Source organism: Lepidochelys kempii, chromosome 6 (genome assembly GCF_965140265.1).
Source record: "Lepidochelys kempii isolate rLepKem1 chromosome 6, rLepKem1.hap2, whole genome shotgun sequence".
Classification (NCBI taxonomy): Eukaryota; Metazoa; Chordata; order Testudines; family Cheloniidae; genus Lepidochelys; species Lepidochelys kempii.
Genome location: NC_133261.1, coordinates 61,328,445 through 61,349,187, shown reverse-complemented (window position 1 = coordinate 61,349,187; position 20,743 = coordinate 61,328,445). Strand labels below are relative to the sequence as shown.

General features: G+C 42.9%; 1 protein-coding gene across 5 annotated transcripts in view; it reads right to left on the bottom strand.

Annotated features, from left to right (window-relative positions):
• CSTPP1 (centriolar satellite-associated tubulin polyglutamylase complex regulator 1) overlaps positions 1-20,743 on the bottom strand; it is a 145,964-nt gene that overhangs the window by 72,712 nt on the left and 52,509 nt on the right. For all 5 annotated transcript variants that reach the window (XM_073348271.1, XM_073348274.1, XM_073348273.1 and 2 more), the window contains one exon: positions 19,971-20,101. In XM_073348271.1, coding sequence (XP_073204372.1) covers positions 19,971-20,101 — 131 coding nt within the window. The remainder of the gene's footprint in view (positions 1-19,970; positions 20,102-20,743) is intronic.

Genomic DNA, 20,743 nt, shown 5'->3' with positions numbered 1-20,743 from the left:
GGCAGGGGTGACCAGCCTGAGAAGAGCCAGAATTTATCAACGTACATTGCCAAAGAGCCACAGTAATAAGTCAGTAGCCCTGCATCAGCTCTCCCCCACCTCCCACCCACCGGCGGCCCCACCAATCAGTGCCTCCCAGCCCAATCAGCCGTTTCGTGGCATGCAGGGGTGGAGTGGGGGCAAGGCCTGTGGCAGAGCCAGGGGTTGAGCAGTGAGCACTCCCTGGCACATTGGAAAGTTGGCGCCCATAGCTCCAGCCCCAGAGTCAGTGCCTGTACAAGGAGCTGCATATTAACTTCTGAAGAGCCGCATGTGGCTTCGAGCCACAGGTTGGCCACCCCTTTTATAGGGCATCATTAGGTGGTTTCAGCTTCGGCATCCTGAACCAAAATTGTGGGTTCAGCGACTATCTGGTTCAATACAACAGGAAGCAAGCATCCTCCCCAGCTTACACACTGATAAGCTGACATGTCAAGTTTAAGTGGCGTGCCCAAAGCTACAGAGGGCATCAGGATTAGAATACAGGAGTTTCCAACTTCCACTCCTTTGCTCATTCCACACTTTATCATCCCATGGCCACAAAGAGAGCACAAAAGTTGACATCTTGGGCTTCTCATAAATTAAAATCTGTGTCATACACTTAGGCTCCAGCTCTCTACACTTTGTCTCACTTCAGATGGACTAATTGATCCAATTTATGTCCTTACTGAAAACAGAAATACCCATCAGAGCATGCAATCTCAAGTCCACTTTAATTTGAATTCTCTTGCACTACAACAACACGAACACAAACCACAGTGAGTTAGCAATGCAGATAACAAGCACCTTTCTTCCAATAAGGACAGGCCAAGGGAAACTAAAGGAGAATAATCCTTACTTTTTAGTGCAAATATGTACTATAGATGGACTGTTTCCCTTAGTAACCATGTCTAATTGCTGCATCTGCTAAAGCTGGTAGTGTTCATTATCTGAGAAATAGCTGGATAGCATTTAACTGGAATTTTTCCCATAACATTAGTTCTGCAGGCTTTCCGCAGATGTCTTAACTGGGCTTCCAAAGGAAATTGCTCAAGAGATTATAACTTGATCTTAACACCTCTCTACTGATGGTTTTTAACTCCTCCTGTTTAATGTGGTACAGTGGAGCATTCCCCTTTGTTTCCTCTGGTAAATTGCTATCATAAAAAACTGTAAAATGGAGGAAAGTTCACCGGGGGAAGAAAGCCATATTAGCAACGTCTCTTGCTCAAGGTTTATTCATGAAGGTTATAGGGGAATACAAAAAGAAAAGAATTTAGCATTACCAGAATGACTTTCCCTGCTTGGGGTTCAATGCAGTACTATGAATCAGGTATTCTCCACCTCCGTTTCCCAGGTAGTCATTCTTATAGACTTTCCCCGAGCACCTGTCCAAGGGGAATGGGAGCTGGAATAAGTACTTTGTTCTCCAAATTGTGTCTCTTCCTCCTGTCAGAGGCACCTTTCCAGTAATTCAGAAGAGGAGCCAACAGGAATGATACCCACAACTGCTATTTCTTAGAAGTATCAGTGCAGCTGCTCTGCAACATAATGAAAGTCTCTTTACAAAGGGCTCCAAAATCCCACCTCATCAGGCTTGAGACCCAAAGCTTGGCCTTAAATCTGCTTTTCCAAGTAAGCAGCACTGCACTTCACACCCAGTTTAGGCTCTTGGCTTTCTACATCTTGTGACTTAAGAAAAATAACTCAGAAGATGGTTATTCAGGGAATAGACCTGCTTAGGAATCCTCTCTCTAGTCCCTAATTTAAGTGAGAAACAGCAAGTGGACTGGGCCTAATGGGAGGAGAAAACAGTGTTTCATAGGGTTGTCTCTTGAGGACAGTTGTGCTTTAGTGAGAATATGCTGATTATAAGACAAGGAATATGCAAACAGAAGCATTTCACAAAAGGAACTGTTCTGGTTTTAAAATGAAGGAAGACACACAAACAGTTAGGTAGCCAAGAAGCATATATAGTACTTGCTACTTTGGGCTCCCTCAGAAAGGGGAATTTATCACCAACCTTGATAGAAGGCAGGGAGTGTACTGATCTGAGGGACCACCTTTAGGAGGCGAAACTTTATGAGTAATTTATAGAATCATACAAATGTAGGGCTAGAGAGGTCATCAAATCAAGTCCCCTCTGCTGACAAAGGATCTAGACTAGGTGTTCTCAAACTGTGGTCCACGGACCACCAGTCATCCGCAAGCTCCATTCAGGTGATCCGCAGATAGTTCCCTCTAAGGTGTGTGCCTGGGTGGCCACACACAAGAGAATGAAGGGCCACCTACCTACTTAGTGGAGCCACGCAGGCAGAGCTCCACTAATTAGGTGCCTGGACCCCGGAGAAGATGCACATGAAAGGTGAGGTGGTGGCCTTTGGGGGGGAATATGGGGTAGGTGGGAGGGGGCAGTGAGGTCAGAATAGGGGGTGGGGAAAATTTGGGATGTGCAGGGCTGCAGCAGCCAGAGAAAGAGGTGACTTTCCCCAGCTCCAGGGCTGTGGCTGCCAGGGAAAGACCCCCCCCTCCTTCCCAGCCCCAGCTCAGAGGCTGCCACGACAGGGGGTAGAGGGAACATCCAGCACATTAGAAAGGTAGACTATTGATATTAAAATATGAGTTGTGTGCTTTTATTTGTAGAATAAAAAAACATTTATGTTTGTGCTTTTATCCAAAATGCTTTACAATGGTTAGCGAACAGTACAAACAACATTTGGAAAGATCATTAAGTGATCCGCCGAGACCCTCAGCAATTTTCAAGTGGTCTGTGGAAAAAAAGTTTGAGAACCACTAACCTAGATCATCCCTGACAAGTGTTTGTCTAACACTTTAACCTGTTCTTAAAAACGTTCATTAATGTAGATTCTACAATCTCCCTTTATAACCTGTTCCAGAGCTTAAATATCCTTATAGTTATAAACTTTTTCTTAATATTGTGACAAAGTTCCTCCTCTACCTTGGTGGGTCTTGCGCTTATTGGCGGATTTGCTTGCCTTGGAGCTTCATGGCAGCCCTCAGCTTGGCCGTTTTTCTGAACCCACAGTCCAGGTCGACTCCTCCTGTGTCTGACCAGGAGTTGGGAGGTTTGGGGGAACCTGGGCCCGCCCTCTACTCCGGGTTCCAGCCCAGGGCCCTGTGGAATGCAGCTGTCTAGAGTACCTCCTGGAACAGCTGTGTGACAGCTACAACTGCCTGGGCTACTTCCCCAAGGCCTCCTCCCAACACCTTCTTTATCCTCACCACAGGACCTTCCTCCTGGTGTCTGATAATGCTTGTACTCCTCAGTCCTCCAACAGTATGCGTTCTCACTCTCAGCTCCTAGCACCTCTTTCTCCCAGCTCCTTACACGCATACCACAAACTGAAGTGAGCTCCTTTTTAAATCCAGGTGCCCTGATTAGCCTGCCTTAATTGATTCTAACAGCTTCTTGATTGGCTGCAGGTATTCTAATCAGCATGTCTGTCTTAATTGTCTCCAGAAGGTTCCTGATTATTCTGGAACCTTCCCTGTTACCTTACCCAGGGAAAAGGGACCTATTTAACCTGGGGCTAATATATCTGCCTTTAATTACTCTCTTGTAGCCATCTGGCCCGACCCTGTCACAATATCTAACCTAAATCTCCCTTGCAGATTTAACCCATTACATTTTGTCCTACCTTCAGCAGATATGGAGAACAATCTATCGCTGTCCTCTTTATAACAGCCCTTAAGATAATTGAAGACTTATCAGTCCCATCTCAATCTTTTCTCAAAGCTAAACATGCCCAGTTTAACCGCTCCCATAGGTCAGATTTTCTAATGTTTTATAATTTTTGTTGCTCTCCTCTAGACTCTATCCAACTTGCCCATATCTTTCTTAAAGTGTGGTGCCTAGAACTGGACACAGAACTCCAGGTGCCTCGGTGCTAAGCAGAACGGGACAACAACTTCCCATTTCTTACGTATGACACTCCTGTTAATACACCCTGGAATGATATTAATCTTTTTAGCAACTGCACCACATTGTTGACTCAGTCAATTTGTGATCCACTATAACCCCCAGATCCTTTTCAGCAGTATTACTGCCTAGCTAGTTATTCCCCACTTCATAGTTGTGCATTTGATTTTTCCTTCCTGTGTGTCATACTTTGCACTTGTCTTTAGTGACTTTTACCTTGTTGATTTCAGACCAATTTGTCAAGATTAGAGCTGTCAAGCAATTAAAAAAAATGGATTGCGATTAATTGCTCTGTTAAACAATAGAACACTATTTAAATATTTTGGATGTTTTCTACATTTTCAAATATATTGATTTCAACTACAACACAGATTACAAAGTGTACAGGGCTCACTTTATTTTATTACAAGTATTTGCATTATAAAAAAGAAAAGAAATAAGTGAATTGAAAAATGCTAATACAAGTACTGTAGTGCAATCTCTATCATGAAAGTTGAATTAACAAATATAGAATTATGAACAAAAAAATCTGCATTCAAAAATAAAACGATGTAAAACTTTAGAACCTACAAGTCCACTCAGTCCTACTTCTTAGTCAGCCAATCGCTCAAACAAGTTTGTTTACATTTGCAGGAGATAATGCTGCCTGTTCCTTGTTTACAATGTCATCTGAAAGTGAGAAAAGATGTTTGCATGGCACTGTTGTAGCCAGCGTCGCAAGATATTTATGTGCCAGATGAGGTAAAGATTCATATGTCCCTTCATGCTTTGCCCACCATTCCAGAATACATGCTTCCATGCTGATGAAGGGTTCTGCTCAATAACAATCCAAACCAGAACATGGGTAAAACAGAGCAGGAGACATATAATTCAGTCACAAATCTAATTTACACATTTTTTTAATGAGAATCATCAGCATGGAAGCATGTCTTCTGGAATGGTAGCCAAAGCATGAAGGCGCATACGAATGTTTAGTATATCTGGCATGTAAATAACTAGCAATGCCGGCTAAAACAGTGCCATGCGAACGCCTGTTCTCACTTTCTGGTGACATTGTAAATAAGAAGTGGGCAGCATTATCTCCCATAAAGGTAAGCAAACTTATTTGTCTTAGAGATGGGCTGAACAAGAAATAGGACTGAGTGGACTTGTAGGCTCTAAAATTTCATATTTTTTTGTTTTTGAGTGCAGTTATGTAACAAAAAAATCTACATTTGAAAGTTGTACTTTCATGATAGAGATTGCATTACAGTACTTGTATGAGGTGAATTGAAAAATACTATTTTTTATCATTTTTACAGTGCAAATATTTATAATAAAAATAATATAAAGTGAGCACTATACACTTTGCATTCTGTGTTGTAAATTGAAATAAAATATTTGAAAATGTAGAAAAACATTCAAAATATTTAATAAATTTCAATTGGTATTCTATTCTTTAACAGTGTGATTAAAACTCATTAATAGCGATTAAATTATTTTGAGTTAATTGCGATTAATCGACAGCCCTAGTCAAGAATATTTTGAATTCTAAACCTGCCCTCCAAAGTGCTTGCAACCCCTTTCAACTTGGTGTTATCTGCAAATTTTATGAGTGTACTCTCCATTCTATTATCCAAGTCATTAACAAGAATACTGAATAGTACCAGACCTAGGCCAGACCTCTGCAGAACCCCACAAGATACATCCCTCACATTTGACAGTGAACCATTGATAACTACTCCTTGAGTATAGTCTTTCAACCAGTTTTGCACTCCCTTATAGTAATTTCATCTTTACGATATTGGTGTTAGCTGATAAAGTCAATCTTGATCCAAGGCAAGAAATGGAAAGGCTTATATCACTAATCCATTGCTGCATGGTAAAGAATTCCCATATATGAGGGGCTGGGGGGGGGATGCAAAGAAGGGGAGGAGCTTTATCATTAATTTGGTACAGACTAACAATGTGGGGCTACTGGAGAGATAGCAAACAGGACAGCTATCCTGACTTGTGCCTTGTTTGGATGGTGGAGATTTTTAAAGGCCCAGCACGGCAGATGGTAAACGTGTTAGAATGTCTAAGGGACTAAAATTAGAACAGGAAAATTCTGAGTGACTTTGAGATTAGCTTTGTACAAGTTTGCTTCCTCACCAGAGCCAAAACACATATTACATCATTCTATCCAGATCACGCACAACCATCTGCAAATCTTAGTGAGCCAAGGATCACTTGAAAGCTTTTTAAAAGAAAGAAAAAGGAGTGGGCATTTAAAGTCCTTAAAATAATTTAATCTTTGCAATATTGCTTAATAGTAATGTGTGTGTTTTTCTACTTCTCTAATAGCAAAGGCAACTTACATTAGTAGGTAAAGTATGGTTTGTGGCTAAAGCACAGGACCAGAAGTCTAGAGATCTATCTTCTACTCTAGGCTTTGTGAAAAGGAGTACTTGAGCTACAGCTCATCACGAAAGCTTACGCTCAAATAAATTTGTTAGTCTCTAAGGTGCCACAAGTATTCCTTTTCTTTTTGCGAATACAGACTAACACGGCTGCTACTCTGAAATCTAGGCTTTGTGTGATCTTAAGCAAGCACTTGACTTTTTCCATGTTCCCAAACTGTAAAACAGGAATAATATTGACAGGAGTGGAGACACAGAATTCCTTAATACTTGTAAAATGGTTTGAGATTTTTGGATGGCAGATGCTAGAGAAGGAAAAAAGTGTTATTAATCAGAGTTTTGAAGTTAGAACAGGGCTCACACTTGAGATTCTTTATGATACAAATCCTCAACCCCTTTAAGCCTTAAAGATGATTACCCTGGCTTAGTCATTTCAAGGGTTTGACAAAAGACTTATTTGATCACAGCAGACAGCAAAATCAAATTATTTCAGGAAAAGACTGCAGTATTAACTATTCATTATCCTAATTATGTTGTCTAATATGTGCTTTGCATTGCAGTTTCCTACAAGAAAGAAGTGCAGTAACAAGGATTCTTGTGCAATAACAATGATTCTTCGAGAGGTGTGTCCCTATGGGTGCTCCACTGTAGGTGTGCTTGCATCCCTGCACTGCTTATGGAGGAACTTTGGTAGCAGTGTCCATTAGCCCATGCATGCACTGTCGCTCCTCGTGCCACACCACAAGGCTAGCCAGTGTGCATGGGCTAACCTCCCTCAGTTCTTTCTCTACCACAGAGTCACTGACAAGAACTCCGAAGTAGAGGGGAGGAGGTGGGCTGTGGAGCATCCATAAGAGGGACACATCTTGAAGAAGCATCATTACTGCATAGGGCGAGTAACTACTACTACTTCTGCGAGTAGCGTCCCTATTGGTGCTCACTGTAGGTGACCCCTGAGCACTATCCCTACTGGAGGGCTGGGGCTTTGGAGTCAGGTCAGTTAGAGATGACAATACTGTGGAGCCAAAGATAGCATCTGAGGTGGAGTCTCCAGTGATCGCATAAGGATCTGGAAAGATGTGGAGTGACGCCCATGTCACCACTCTACAGATTCCTGAGATAGGGACATTCTTAAAGAAGGTGACAGACTAAGAGATTGACTTTGTGGAGTGTGTGCAAATGCTATCTGGCAGGGTCATGCTGCGGATCTGATAACATTGCCTAATGGAGTTTGAAACCCACTTGGAGAGTCTCTGGGCTGATATTGCTGAGCCCTTAGATCTTCCCGCAATAAGGAGGAAAACTTTAGGAGACTTCCTGAAAACCATTGTCCTATCCAGGTAAAAGGCTAGGGCTCTCCTGACATCTAGTGTGTGTAATAGCCTCCCTGATGTCATGGTGAGGTTTGGGGTAGAAAATTGGAAGGTAAATCAATTGGTTCATGTGGAATGGAGAGGATAATTTAAGGGTAAATTTTGGATGTGGTCTGATCGTAACCTTGTCCCAAAAGAATACCGTGGGGGGGCAGGGGATGTGCCATCAGAGCCACTCTTTCACCTAGCCGAGGTGTTTGCTATCCGGACAGCCGTCTTCACGGAAAGGTGTGTAAGTAAGCAGGTGGCCATAGGTTCGAAGGGAGGTCTAGTCAGGCCTCTCAATTCCAGGTTCAGGTCCCATAAGGGAGTAGGATGTCAGGGTTGTGGGGGAAGTTTACTATACTCCTAAGGAATTGTTCTGTGATCGGTTGAGATAGCACTGAGTATCGTTCTATCTGGCAGCTATAGCAGCATTTCACTGCCAAGTGGATATGGAGGGAGCTCAGAGATAGTCCCGATTTTTTTTCTTAGAGTCGGTACATAATCTAAGATCTTTGGAAAAGCCACTGATGTCAGGGAGATTTGATGGGAAGTGCACCATATCCGAAACCCGGACTTTTTTCTTTTTTTTTTTTAGGTAAGTCCATCGTGTTGAAGACTTTTTACTGTGTAGTAGTATTTCTTGTACCTCCTTCAATCAGGAGCTCTCTATACACTGGAACCATGAAGGAGCCAAGCCTTGAAGCGAAGAAATTCCCAGGTTGGAATGTAGGGTGCATCCTTTGTTCTGCAACAGCAGTTCTGGAGTGGAGAGAGATCGGTGGGCATGTTGCGAGTTGTGACAGGTAACGGTACCAAGTCTGTGTCAGCCAAGTGGGAGCAATCAGTGTGATGTACGCGCTCTCTCTTTATTTTTAATAGGCTCTTCACCAATAGCGGGAATGGAGGTAAGGCATAGAGAAGGTCTCTGCCCCAGGGAAAGACTAGCATTGCCCAGGGAGTGTTGCCCCAGCCCTGCTCTCAAGCAGCAGCGTAAACATTTCTTGTTCAGATAAATGGTGAACAGATTTCGACTCTCACTCCAGTGAAGTGGATCTGGAATTCATAGGTGTCGAACTCAACTCTTTACAGGCCAGAGCTTTCCTACCTCAACACAGATTCCTTCCTTTGGCCACACTCAGAGACCATTCAAAACAGCCCACAAATATCAGCCAAACACTGTCTACAACTCTTGGGTCATATGGCAGCAGGCACAGTGGTAATACCACATGCCAGGTGCGATGCCACCAGATGTGGTTCTGTTAACTTTACAGACCAGACCAGAGACAGGCTAGACAACTATCTGTCACTATCCACTGTCCTTAGACTAGAGTAAAGACGCAGTAAATGTTTGCAAGGGGATCCTCTTTCCACAAACCTCCCCGTGGTTTTTTCTCACCACGAATGCATCCCTGATAGTTTGGATGGCATGCATCTAAACAATCTCACAATACAAGGCAGGTTGTCATCCACATAGATATCCTTCCACATCAACCTCCTCAAACTCAGGGCAGTCAGGAATGCCTGTGCCCATTTCCTCCTGCTGATCAAGGGATCACACATAAAGAGTCCTAACAGACAATATAATGTATATGTACTACATTAACCAACGTGGGGAGCCAACGTGGGGAGCCAGGTTGCCCTCCTTCTGTGCAGAAGTAATGAGACTGTGGAACTGGTGCATTTCCCACGATGTCACACTATCAGTGGCTTTCCTCCCGGCCACTCAAAACTCGATAGCAGATGGTCTCAATCACAAATTACAAGTGGAAGATAAATTCAGTGGTACTTCACAACCGGTCACGAGAGTTGATAGCGTCCACCACAATGGAGTTGAGTGGAGGGTAGAAGAAGAGGAATTCCATCTCCCTTGCTGCGACATAATATTTTTTTTTATTCGGACCACTTGCAGTTAGGCACCACTGATCCGGTGTTCTTCCATATGGCTTTTGTGGGGTCTAGGAGAGCCTCATTAATGGGCAGAGCTATTTTGTAAGGTGAGGAGGATTGTAATGTCAAGGAGCTTGGGATGGGTGTCCTTGACGTTTTCTAATGGTATCTGTAGAGTATCTGCCACTCTCTTTGCTAGGTCCTGGAAAATGTGGAAGTCATTGGAAGGATGGTGGCGGAGGCATGATGGCCTCATCTGGAGAGGAAGAGGATATTGTTGGTCCTTGGAGTCATTTCTTCCTCAATATCTTCCTTTTCCTCTATGATCTCTTCCGGAGGTTCTGAGGTTTGGTACACCATGGCCGAGGGGAGCGTCTTGAGGTTCTTGGGTGAGGCTAGAAGCCCAAGAAGCATGAGGACAATATGCAGCCCAAGGATCCCAGTATGGCTACTGGAGGGGTGGTATAGAGCCCGGTGGTGGTGCCCATGGTTGCCTGTACCAAGACGGTGGTCGTAGGGCCATCTGAGGGTATGTTCAGGGGCCCTGTTGGTATTGGGCAACATAGGGACCCCGGGAGGAGTACTGTAATACAGCTTCCTCTGGTTCGCTGTCTGAGTCTGCACTAGGAAGTGGGCGAGTGTGGCAGAGCAGCAGGGAAGACTCTTGTGCCAGAAGATGACTTGCACTGAGGTCCCAGCACCGAGAAGTGGAGACTCCAGTACACTGGCTATATGGAGGTCTCTCTAGTGCTGGAATTCCAGTGATATCAACCGACTTGGTGCCACTGGCGGTACCAGGGGGTTGGAGATCTTACCCAAACTGACCACTCCAGGGCTGAATGGAGCATTGATGATGGTGCTGGTGGAGCAGTGCGCACCAGTAGCGTCATCTTAGAGTGCTAGCTTCTGCCTTTGTCCTTCAGTGCCATTGACTCAGTGCCCTGCCCATTGGGTCTGTAGGCATGTCAATGGCACCTGCTGCTCCAGATCTTCATGAGCCGTGGGTACTGGGCTGGGATTATCTTGGTGCTGAGCTGTGGGTACTGGGCTGGGATTATCTTGGTGCTGAGCTGTGGGTACTGGGCTGGGATTATCTTGGTGCTGATGGTACAGAGGATACCAAGAGTGACAGAGATTGTTTATGGGTGGCTTGAGGCTCACTCTGGGGACTTCACACTATCTTTTTTGATGAGTGGTCAGTAGCTGATTTCTTCAACCCATCATCCTTGGATATTGAGGACTGTGGGGAAGACTCATGTCAGCCAGATGACTTTCGGCACAGATTCAGGGAGGATTGCCTCCATGAAAATGATCTTCTGTCTCTATTCCCTTGTCTTTGCGAGACCTGTGCCTGAGTTGCTGGCAGAGACCACACTTCTGCACTTGTAGCATATGCAGCAGGAGTACTTGCCTGCTACAGGGATAGCCTCTTTGCAGGAGAGGAACTTCTTGAAGCCTGGTGAATCAGGCATACCCTGCTGGGGTACAAAAAAGCAGGACAATAAAACCTCTCTTTTTGGAAGTGGAGGGAGAAAGTGTAAAAGAAAAACTACAACTACTACTGGGGCAACTCACGAGCAGTAGAAATATAAACAAAGGTAATGGTTGCTAATGGACTGTTAATAGTTCCATCTCTAGCCAGGGCAGTTGAGAAGGAACTGAAGGGAGTTAGCCTGCACACCCGGGCAGCCTCGTTGTGTGGCAGAAAGAGAGACAGCGCATGTGCGGGACTAACAGACACTGCTACCGAAGTTCTCCAATCAGCAGCACAGGGACACAAGCACACCTACAGTGGAGCACCCATAGGAACACTACTTGAAGAACAACTGTTCCATCTGTCATTGCTAGCAGAAATGAAAAACTACATGGTGGTCAGTAAAAAAAAAAAACAGAAACAAGTTTCTGATGCAGACAGAGTGTCACACTAAGTTTGTTGGTGGCTTGACTTAATTACTGCTAAGATGACGTGAAAGGGGTCCTGGAGATAAAAAGGAGAGATGCGGGTGAGCAACAGAAGACATCTGAGATGGCTCAAAGGGGGAGGAGAAGACAAAGGCATGGTAGACTAACTAGCACTGTTTGAGGAAAACAAATATGTGAAGAAAAGATGACAAAAACAAATACACATGTGGAGAGAAAACCCAGAAGGATGATGTCAGGAAGAGGAGATCAAGTAATACAATAGGTACTGGGAAGCGAGTGGGTGAGGAGACAAAGAAAAATCAAAGGAGTGGGATGTACATGTCACAGGACGAAATTTGTATTTTAAGAGCAGGAGTCGGAACCAAAAAAGGAGAAAATAGTAGAAAAGCTAAAGGTTCCATTCCAACAGGCCCCACAAAAACAAGCATGCTCATACAAGCCTTCAGAGATCTCTCCACCCTTCTCCACACACTCCCATACCTCCCAACCAAATCAAATATTTCTCTTCAACCTCCCCTCATACTCAGCTGAAAGGTTGGCTCTCCTTATGAATACAGTACAATCAGCTCTCTGGCCAAGTATTTCCTTGGACCCATGGTGACTCCCCTTTCCTCCAATACTTTTCTTCCTGGCCACAACCAGCACTATGCCTCACTGTAACTACTGATATCCCACAAATTCCATTGCTGAAGGTCTGGCAGTTTGCTGAGTCTGCAGCTGTCAAAGTTTCCCCATGATTCAGGGCCTAGATCTGAGGTTTGTTTCACATTCTGGGATTTTCTAATCCAGGGAAGCCTAATAGTGGGCAAGATTTAAAAACAGTATTTAGTCCAGCAGAAACAGACAGACTTGCTGAGCCCCTGCAATAGATTTTGCTGGAGACTGCCAAAAGACAGGGAAACCAGCTAAGAGTTGAGGGAGGGAGGGAGGGTGGGCAGGGGTGGCGGCAAAGGGTGTGTTTTACTTATTCCAGGGAGATTTATACCTTAGCAAAAGTTTTCTTTGAGTTTTGTTCATACTTATTTCTACCTCAATTCTCCTGGATTTAATTTTTCAAAAAGTAAATAAATCATGTTCTGTTCTTCCTAATACACACACAGGCAAAAAGGGTGAGGTGGAAAATATCGTGCCATAATTAAATAAATCATGCAGCCCTGTAACATCATGACTTTTTTTTTTTTCCCGCAGAGAAGAAAGGAGAGCACCTACCCCACCCACCCTGGGGAGAAAGCTTCCCTAATTAAAAGTTTCATTAGCGTATAAGAATAAAGGGTTTAGATGACATAGCTCAAAGGTTTCTTGTTCAAATGTCTGAGATTTTATGTCATGCTCAGTTCCCTACTGAGGGAGACTTAAATCAATTTGTTCCACAAATAGGTTCAGAAGAACACAGAGTATATATGTCAAATTCAGAAAACTAACATATCTTATCATGCCAATTAGGGATTCCCCTCTGCCAGAGCAGAAACTGTTTTTTAAAAATTATTATTTACACCAAGTAAATTTTAGTTGACTGCTTTAGTCTGTTCAAGTTCTTCTACTACTCTCATCAACGTGGTATCTGACTGAATGCCTTCTGATTCCTAAGCAAACTTACTTCCTTAATTCTCTTTACTTTCACCTCACCTTCCACCTTCAGGGTGAAACCACTCAAGTGCACTGTAAACGCCAGTGATTCCCTTCATGCCCACACTTTGCCACTTTAGTGAATGAAATGCAGAAGTCAGAGCTGCAGATATGTACGGCTGATAGAATATCTCCCTGACTGGATTGCACTTGGGATGTAGGCTACAGATTTTAAAAAATGGATTTCAGGTAAGCACCAATTTCCTATTGAGCACCTTTAACACCAACAACTAAAGGACAATTTTGTAGCAGGCAACGGTTCCTGAAGATCTCATAGCCTACCAGGGAGGGGAATATAGTATCTTCATGTTGGAGAAAGTGGCTCTCTCTGCTCCAAATTCCTTTCCTAATTTCAACCTCTGCGGAGATTCTCTAGAATCTTGGAACAGCAGAAAACACAACTTCATTTTGTATGACATCTTCCATACAAGCTACACAAAAAGGATCTGCAGACTTAAATGATACGCCAGATAGCAATAATATACATTACAAAAGCAGGGGTGTAAGAGGGTAACAAATAAATTCAAGAGTTACATCGTAGGGGCAACAGCAAGGGAGAGAGGCACTAAGCCATCAGCATGGGGAAACACAGATTTTAAGACAAGATATGAAGAGAGATAACGATAATTCTCTCCTCAGCACTGACAGACCTGAAAAGCAGTTTAGCAGCCAAAAGATGTCTTGAAAAGGACTGAGTCTTTACAAGGGGTCCTGTTCTCTTACAACTCTTTTCAAAACGGCAAGTATAGTGAAGAAAGAACAGCTTTCATCTTTCTTCTCCTCCTCCACATCTGTTGACATGGCTGCTGCTGCAGTGCCATCAAAAAAGCATGTTGGAGTTCCATACTAATTAATGCAGCTAATTCTTCAAATAATCTCCACTGGATGGTTTCGTAAGTGCAACTAGTGTGCATATTACCCACAATGCTTTCCTACAGGTGCAGGGAAGACATCTCCTGAGAACATTCAGTGAGACTTGGAGCTTTCAGATTCACGGTACAGATTACACAACCCAGAATGCATTTTATTCCAGGGGATTTCCCCACATTTTGGATGTATTAACTCTCCAGACCACAACACAGTAATGTAATGCTGTGTCTCAGGAATCTTTAACTGAAAAATTAATTCCAATGGGGTTGAATAAGAATGTTGTCAGGAGGACTGGAAACTGGCCTAAAGACCACAAAACAAAGGGTAACAAACAGCCATTGACTGTTGGGGAAGTGCCTAGCGGAGTATCACCACAGTGATCAATGTCAGAGCTAGTCTTATTTAACAGTTTCAGTATAACTAGAAGAGGAAGTAAAGAGCACACTAATAACATTAACATGATACTAAATTGGGAAAATTGTGAATATCTGTAAGGATAGAGAAATATAAAAAACTCCAACAGAGGTTAGAAACAGGGAGAAGGGAAAAAAGTTTTGGAAGAATGCAGCTAATATACCTGGAGAAAAATAATTCAATACAAAGATATTTAATGGGAGGAAGAAACTTAGGAAGCAAGAAGAATGACACACCTAGGAGTGAGAACAGACAGTAAATTAGATACGAGTTTACAATAAGATATGGTTGCAAAGAGAGGAGGAATTTAATTTTGGGGTTGCATATGCAAAGGGATCAGATCAGATTATGGAGAAGAAACTTTCTGAGACACTGTGTTCAATTCTCTGCACTACATAACCATAAAAGCACTGATAAATTGCAGTTTGGATGAGGACATGGCCACAATGATCAATTCACCACCTCCAGACTAGATCACTGTAACACTCTACACCGATGCAATGCAGAAGCTCCAGTTTGTATAGAATGCAGCTATATACTCTTTAATGGAAGGGGCCACAGTGAACCCATAACCCCAGGCTCTGATCCCTCCACTGGCTCTCAATCTGCTTCAGTTGCTAGTTGAAGCTCTTTGTTCCGATCTTCAAAAGCCAACAATGAGTCAAAACTGAGCTACATCAATGGCCACATTTCAATCCATGCTCCACCAGGACAGCTGTATTTCTTTGGGACAATGCAGCTCACAGAGTGTGAGAGAGATGGAGATCAAGTATTCGCAGTGTGTGTGTGGGGGGGGGGGGGAGAGAGATGACACGGGTCTAGCTGTGGAATGAGCTTCCAAAAGAGATTATACTAAATCCAGAGTTTGACCACCTTTAGGGCATGTGGTAAAACCCTGCCCACAATACCTAGAGTGATATTCAAAATAAATTATAAATATAAAGCCTAAATAGATCTTCCTGTAATCAGAGAAGGGGGAGAGCAGAAGATGCCATGATATCCACTAGGGTCCTCACTATATAGCTCTAATGTAGCTAGGAAATGCCTAGAGGCTATGGTGATGGGTGTTATCAAAAACAAATTGATTAGACAAATTAGATACATAGTTCAAAGAAAGGCAATACAAATTATCATGGGACTGACTTCAGGAATCACAAAAAGCTAAATATGTATAACCTGACTAAGCAACAAATATAGGGGATACAATAACACTCCTCATGTATTTGAAGGTGGAGAGAGTGAATTTAGTTTAGTTCGCGGAGACATAGCTAGGGGTAATGGCATGAAAATAAGAAAGAAAATGTTGGCTGAACTGCAAGAAAATCTTGACAGTGAAATGTATTTGGCTATGAAAGTCTTCCCAGGAGAAGTTATTGGAGTGAGATGGTCTTTTCAATTTCTAACTTCCTCTGAATCATATGGACCTGGTGCTGCCCTAGTTTTTGTTAATATTCTAATCTTGAGGCTCTGTAGAATCAAGAAGAATGGTCCACAGCCCATACACAGCCCTTCTCCATAGGTCAGTCCATATAACAAGCTCATTATAGAGGTGATATGCTTGGTCTAGGGAGGAGAACAAAGCACCCCCCATTACAGCAATTTCAAAGGCAGTTAGGCTTCTGCCTTCCCAGCTGGAAGTAAGGAAGCATGAGGTGGGGACTACACAAAATGTGAAATCTGAAAAAATTAAAAAGGGGATATAAAATGATGATTCCTAAAGTAAAGAGATGGGCAAAAGCCCACACTGCACTTGTGTGTGCGCACACGCACATGTGTGAAAAGATGGGGGAGGGGAAGAGGACTGAACAGTAGGGGGAAAGTTACCGAAACCGGAAAACTTTTTCCTCAGGCTTGCAGCAGTTTCGTGTTTCAGTGGCTGCAATCATCTAAAGTAATCAAATTTCCCATCCTGTCTGGAATGATAGAATCCTACATCTAGTCTTGAATACCTATCTACAGGGGTATGCCTAGAGGATCGGGCAATTTCTATCTTCACTGGAGGCAATTTCACATTGCAGAGACAGCAGCTGCTGAAAAGCTCTATAAAGAATGGGAGCTCTGGAAGGAGCTCTGCACCTTTCCATGTATGTGTACTGATGGCCCTGACTGGGCCTGCCTCCTCCACACATGCTGGGCCTGAAGCAGATTCCTCAGAATAAAATGCCTTTAATTGGCTGGAGAGCATTTGAAGCAAAAATCCCTTTAATTAAAACCATAGAGAGTCAACAAAATGTGAGAGTCATGGCGGTTGGGAGAGGCATGTGCTGACCTTCTGAAACTTCACAGCAGATCTCAGCAAGGGCTGTTTATACTGAGAAAGCACAGTTTTAATTGAACAGTCCTAGAGAACAAAAACACAAGGAGTAGATTACCTAGAGTCCAAAAGCTCAATTTAAGTATATGCAGAGGAAACAAGATTCCTGGTTACTCTACCTTCCTTAATATACTGTTAATACATATTTTCTGTGTACAGTACTCAGCATTTGAGGCAGACATCCACCATGGGAGATGCTGTGTGTGTTAAACTGGCAATTTAATGGAGCTATATTGACCCCAGTACAATACTAACCATATCTGTTTGGTAAGTGCTTAAGGGAAGGAGGAACACCTGACAAGGCATAGTCTACTCGACACTCTTGATGCTGTTGCTAGATCACATACTGAAATAAACCCAGTGGTATTTCCTTTAGTGTGTGGAATGCCAGATTTATGCACACTTACATTTATAACTGCACCTCAGCAAATTTTTTTTAAAGATAGTTGGAAGTCCTATTCAAAACAAACCCCCTTTTTGTTCAGATTTAGCTGCCAGAACCTGTTCAGATGGTAACAGATGACCTGTTGCTAGCCACTCTTTCATAACACTTTAAGGAACGTGGCCCACCTAAAAGCCACCAATTCCAGAGCAAAAGGAGGTAAGGCGGCAAGGCGGCAATATAACGGACAACTGGTAGTCAGTAATGCTTTTCGTGATGACACTGAACAACACAAGTAAAAGCAGCTGCTTGAGTCTAACCAACTGCACCTCTGCACAAAACCTAACAAGCCAACCAGGCAGTAAAGTCAAGAGGATAGGAAACTCAGTGAGGAGGTGGTGCCTGCAGCATTCTCCCAAGAGAAATCATCTTATTGCACCTATTTCCTGTCAATAAATATACAAAGTTGTACACAACGTTCACCTAAGTTCCAATATAAATTACTCCTAATCGATGGGAGATTTCTCCCTCACTGGAGCTACATACAGCCTTCTGAATGCATGGCTACATGTATATGCTGGCTGACCCAGGAAAGCTCAGAGTGAGGCACATGCATTCTCCAAGTGACGGCATGTTTATTGCATGACTGATAGACCAACAGCAAGTACCACTTGGGGTTTTTTTCTGTATACAGTGGGAGCTGCTGGCAGGCTGGTTAAACTCTTGATTCAGTCCTTTGCTGAGCTTCTAAAATCTCAGTGGAAACCCCACTTCCTGTACAGGGATAGCTACTGCTCTGAAATCCGAATAGAAACACAAACAAAATCTTTTTCTGATCTCAAATCTCAAACGTAGGAACTATATTATCCTACATCTATAACTTCATTCTTCTTTGCCTCACAACCTTCATTCTTCTTTGCCTCACTTTTCCATGGCGTATGTTATATATATTTTCTCATTTGTTTGTCAAGTCCACAACTGGCACAGAAGGGAGTATTATGTAGTTTCTCAGGGGCACCTACCACATTTGTGGGTGCTATAAAATAATAACCGCTTTACCCTCAAGATAGAAATTCAAAGCCTGAATGGAATGTAAAATTGAGAGCAATGATAGGCAGAAAAGAATTCACTTCCAAACAATAGCTAGACAACAGCATTGGGGACACAGAGGAAATAGGGGATGCAGTCTTGACCTAGGAAAGTCCGAGAATAGCTTGGAGGTCCTGTGCTAAGTGAGACCTAGGACAAGGCACTGAACCATAGAGTAGAGCCCTGCCCCAATAGAAATCCAGGAGAGGAAACTAAATCAAAAGACTGGAATCCCAGTCTAGATGACAAAGGACATATCCTTTCCTAATTCTGCATGTGGCATTATTGCTTAAATGAACAGGAGTTCCAAACACAAATCTAGAAGCACTTATACTTTGACCCACTCATTACAAAAGCACCAAGCCTGCACAGACAGAACCTCCCTCTGGTCTCCACCGAGTTTCCTGTCTGATTTGTGTTGTCTGTTCTTGGGGCAGGGATGGTGTCTTTCTATGATTTGTACAGCTATGAACCCAGGTGCTATGGCGATGCAGAATATGTAAACAGAGCCTGGATCTCATGGATACTGTTTAAATTGTTTCAAAAATACAAAACCTCTTCTTTAAATGTAGTTTTTGTAAGGAAGATGGTTTAAAAACTATGAATTATCTGAAAGCCCAGATCAGAACCACCACATTACTGATCACTTTAGCCATTGTACTTAAGGAACCCCTGAGTCAAAGTATCTTTTGCTCTGGGCATCACTTAAATTTCTCCGCTCTAGGTACTTGTGCCCTTTGTAGATGTTTTGTGCATTAAGTCATTGAAGGTCTTGTTTCTGGCCACTGCAATTTGCTGTTCATCTTCAATACACCTTGAGTTCCTCCTACATTCACGAAAAAGAAAAAAGAAAAATCCAATCCTAGACTATCTGTGTGCGAAGACAGCCAGTCCTTCATGCCCACTATGGTGTTTGCATGAGTTGGCCGTTTTTGATTGGTAGTTTAGACCTGATAGAGAATCAACTGGGTGATGTTCTGAACTCTCCTGTGAAACATTCATAGTGGATGCTATTTCACTGCAGATGCATAGAATGGAAATTAAAGTAAGCCGCCTAGAGAACGTTGCCAGGGGCTGTGACGTATTTTGAATTGCCTCTTTAAGGACAAGAAGTTTCTAGTAAATAGGATGGAGATGCTTGAAAACAGAGTGCTTACCTTCTATCTAAGAAAAATAGTATAAGAGCTTGGAGAATTTTTTTTTTTTTGGTAAGTTGCTGGATGAATTATTGGCAGCACATATTCCAACGTTCTGTTTCCCCCTGTGCGTCTAACAAATCCTTGTCTGTACAAAGTCCATAAAGTACACTAATAATTTGGGACTCTCAATCATGAAAAAAGTTCTTGAATTCTTTGAGGAGCACGCCTAAAGGGTACTAATGGGCACCTGAGCCTCTGCCACACATCTACTCTTGAAGCGCCACAGGATTTTATTCTCTTCCCTGATCTATTCAATATTTACATGCAGCTGCAAGGAGTAAACGTGAGACTTCATAAACTTGAATGACAACATTATTAGATAACACCACCCTGTTCTTTATAACCTACAACACCACCACTATCAAACAGCTATTCCAGTGTCTGGCGGAGATAAGCTCGTGGATATGGAACAGCTAGCAGAAGTTAAACTCCAACATGCCACTATGGTGGTGTTTTCATTGGTGGAGGATGTGTGTCCATTATACATGAAGACAGTTAGCAATTTAGGGCAGCTTTAATACTGCATGCTGACACTAGGCTCTCACAGTGATGGATTTTGGAACGCTTACCTCCATTTTTACCCACTGCTCGGAAGCATCTCCAGAAGGTCCGTAGGAAGGATGCCCTGTTGTGGGGTGTGGCTTGGATGAAGCTGAACTCTCGGAACAAAATGTGAGTTCCTTGACGCACACTGTTAAAACTGCAGAGATAAAGTCAAAATGAGAATTCGATGTAGTATTAGGAAACTGAACCCAATATGGAAGCCTGGGGCCAGCTGTTATAAACAACAATCAAATCACAGGCAAAGTTACACTTTCTGAAACAAATCTCTAAACCATATCACACTTCACATCCATCAGTTTTCTAGACAGAAGTCTAGTTGCATGAACTGGATCTCAAAATTTCAAATTTGTGATTCAAGGGCTCTTGAAACTCAGATAAATTCATTCTAAAACATCTACAGATCCCAGGTGCCCAAGAGTCACTGGAAGGTTTGAAAGACTGAATAATCCTTCTCTTTGCCCCCTGGGAAATGGGTGAGTTTTACAGTTGCCTGTCTGTTCAGAAAATACATCTCCCTCTAGCTCATTTTGAATTGCACTTCCTGTCCCATCATAATTCTCCCTGCAGCCACCCAAGATGCAACTTGATCAGTGATTTTTGGATTTTCATTTCCAGGTTATTGAAATTTGCACACATTGTGGATGTGGAATCTATTTCAGTTTTGGATGTGATGTAAGTGGCAATTCATGGAGTGACACTGACGCTAGCACTACGGAGGGAGCATTATTATATTCCACCTTTCAAGCCAGATATAAGCCTTTACATGACAGTCAGTTTC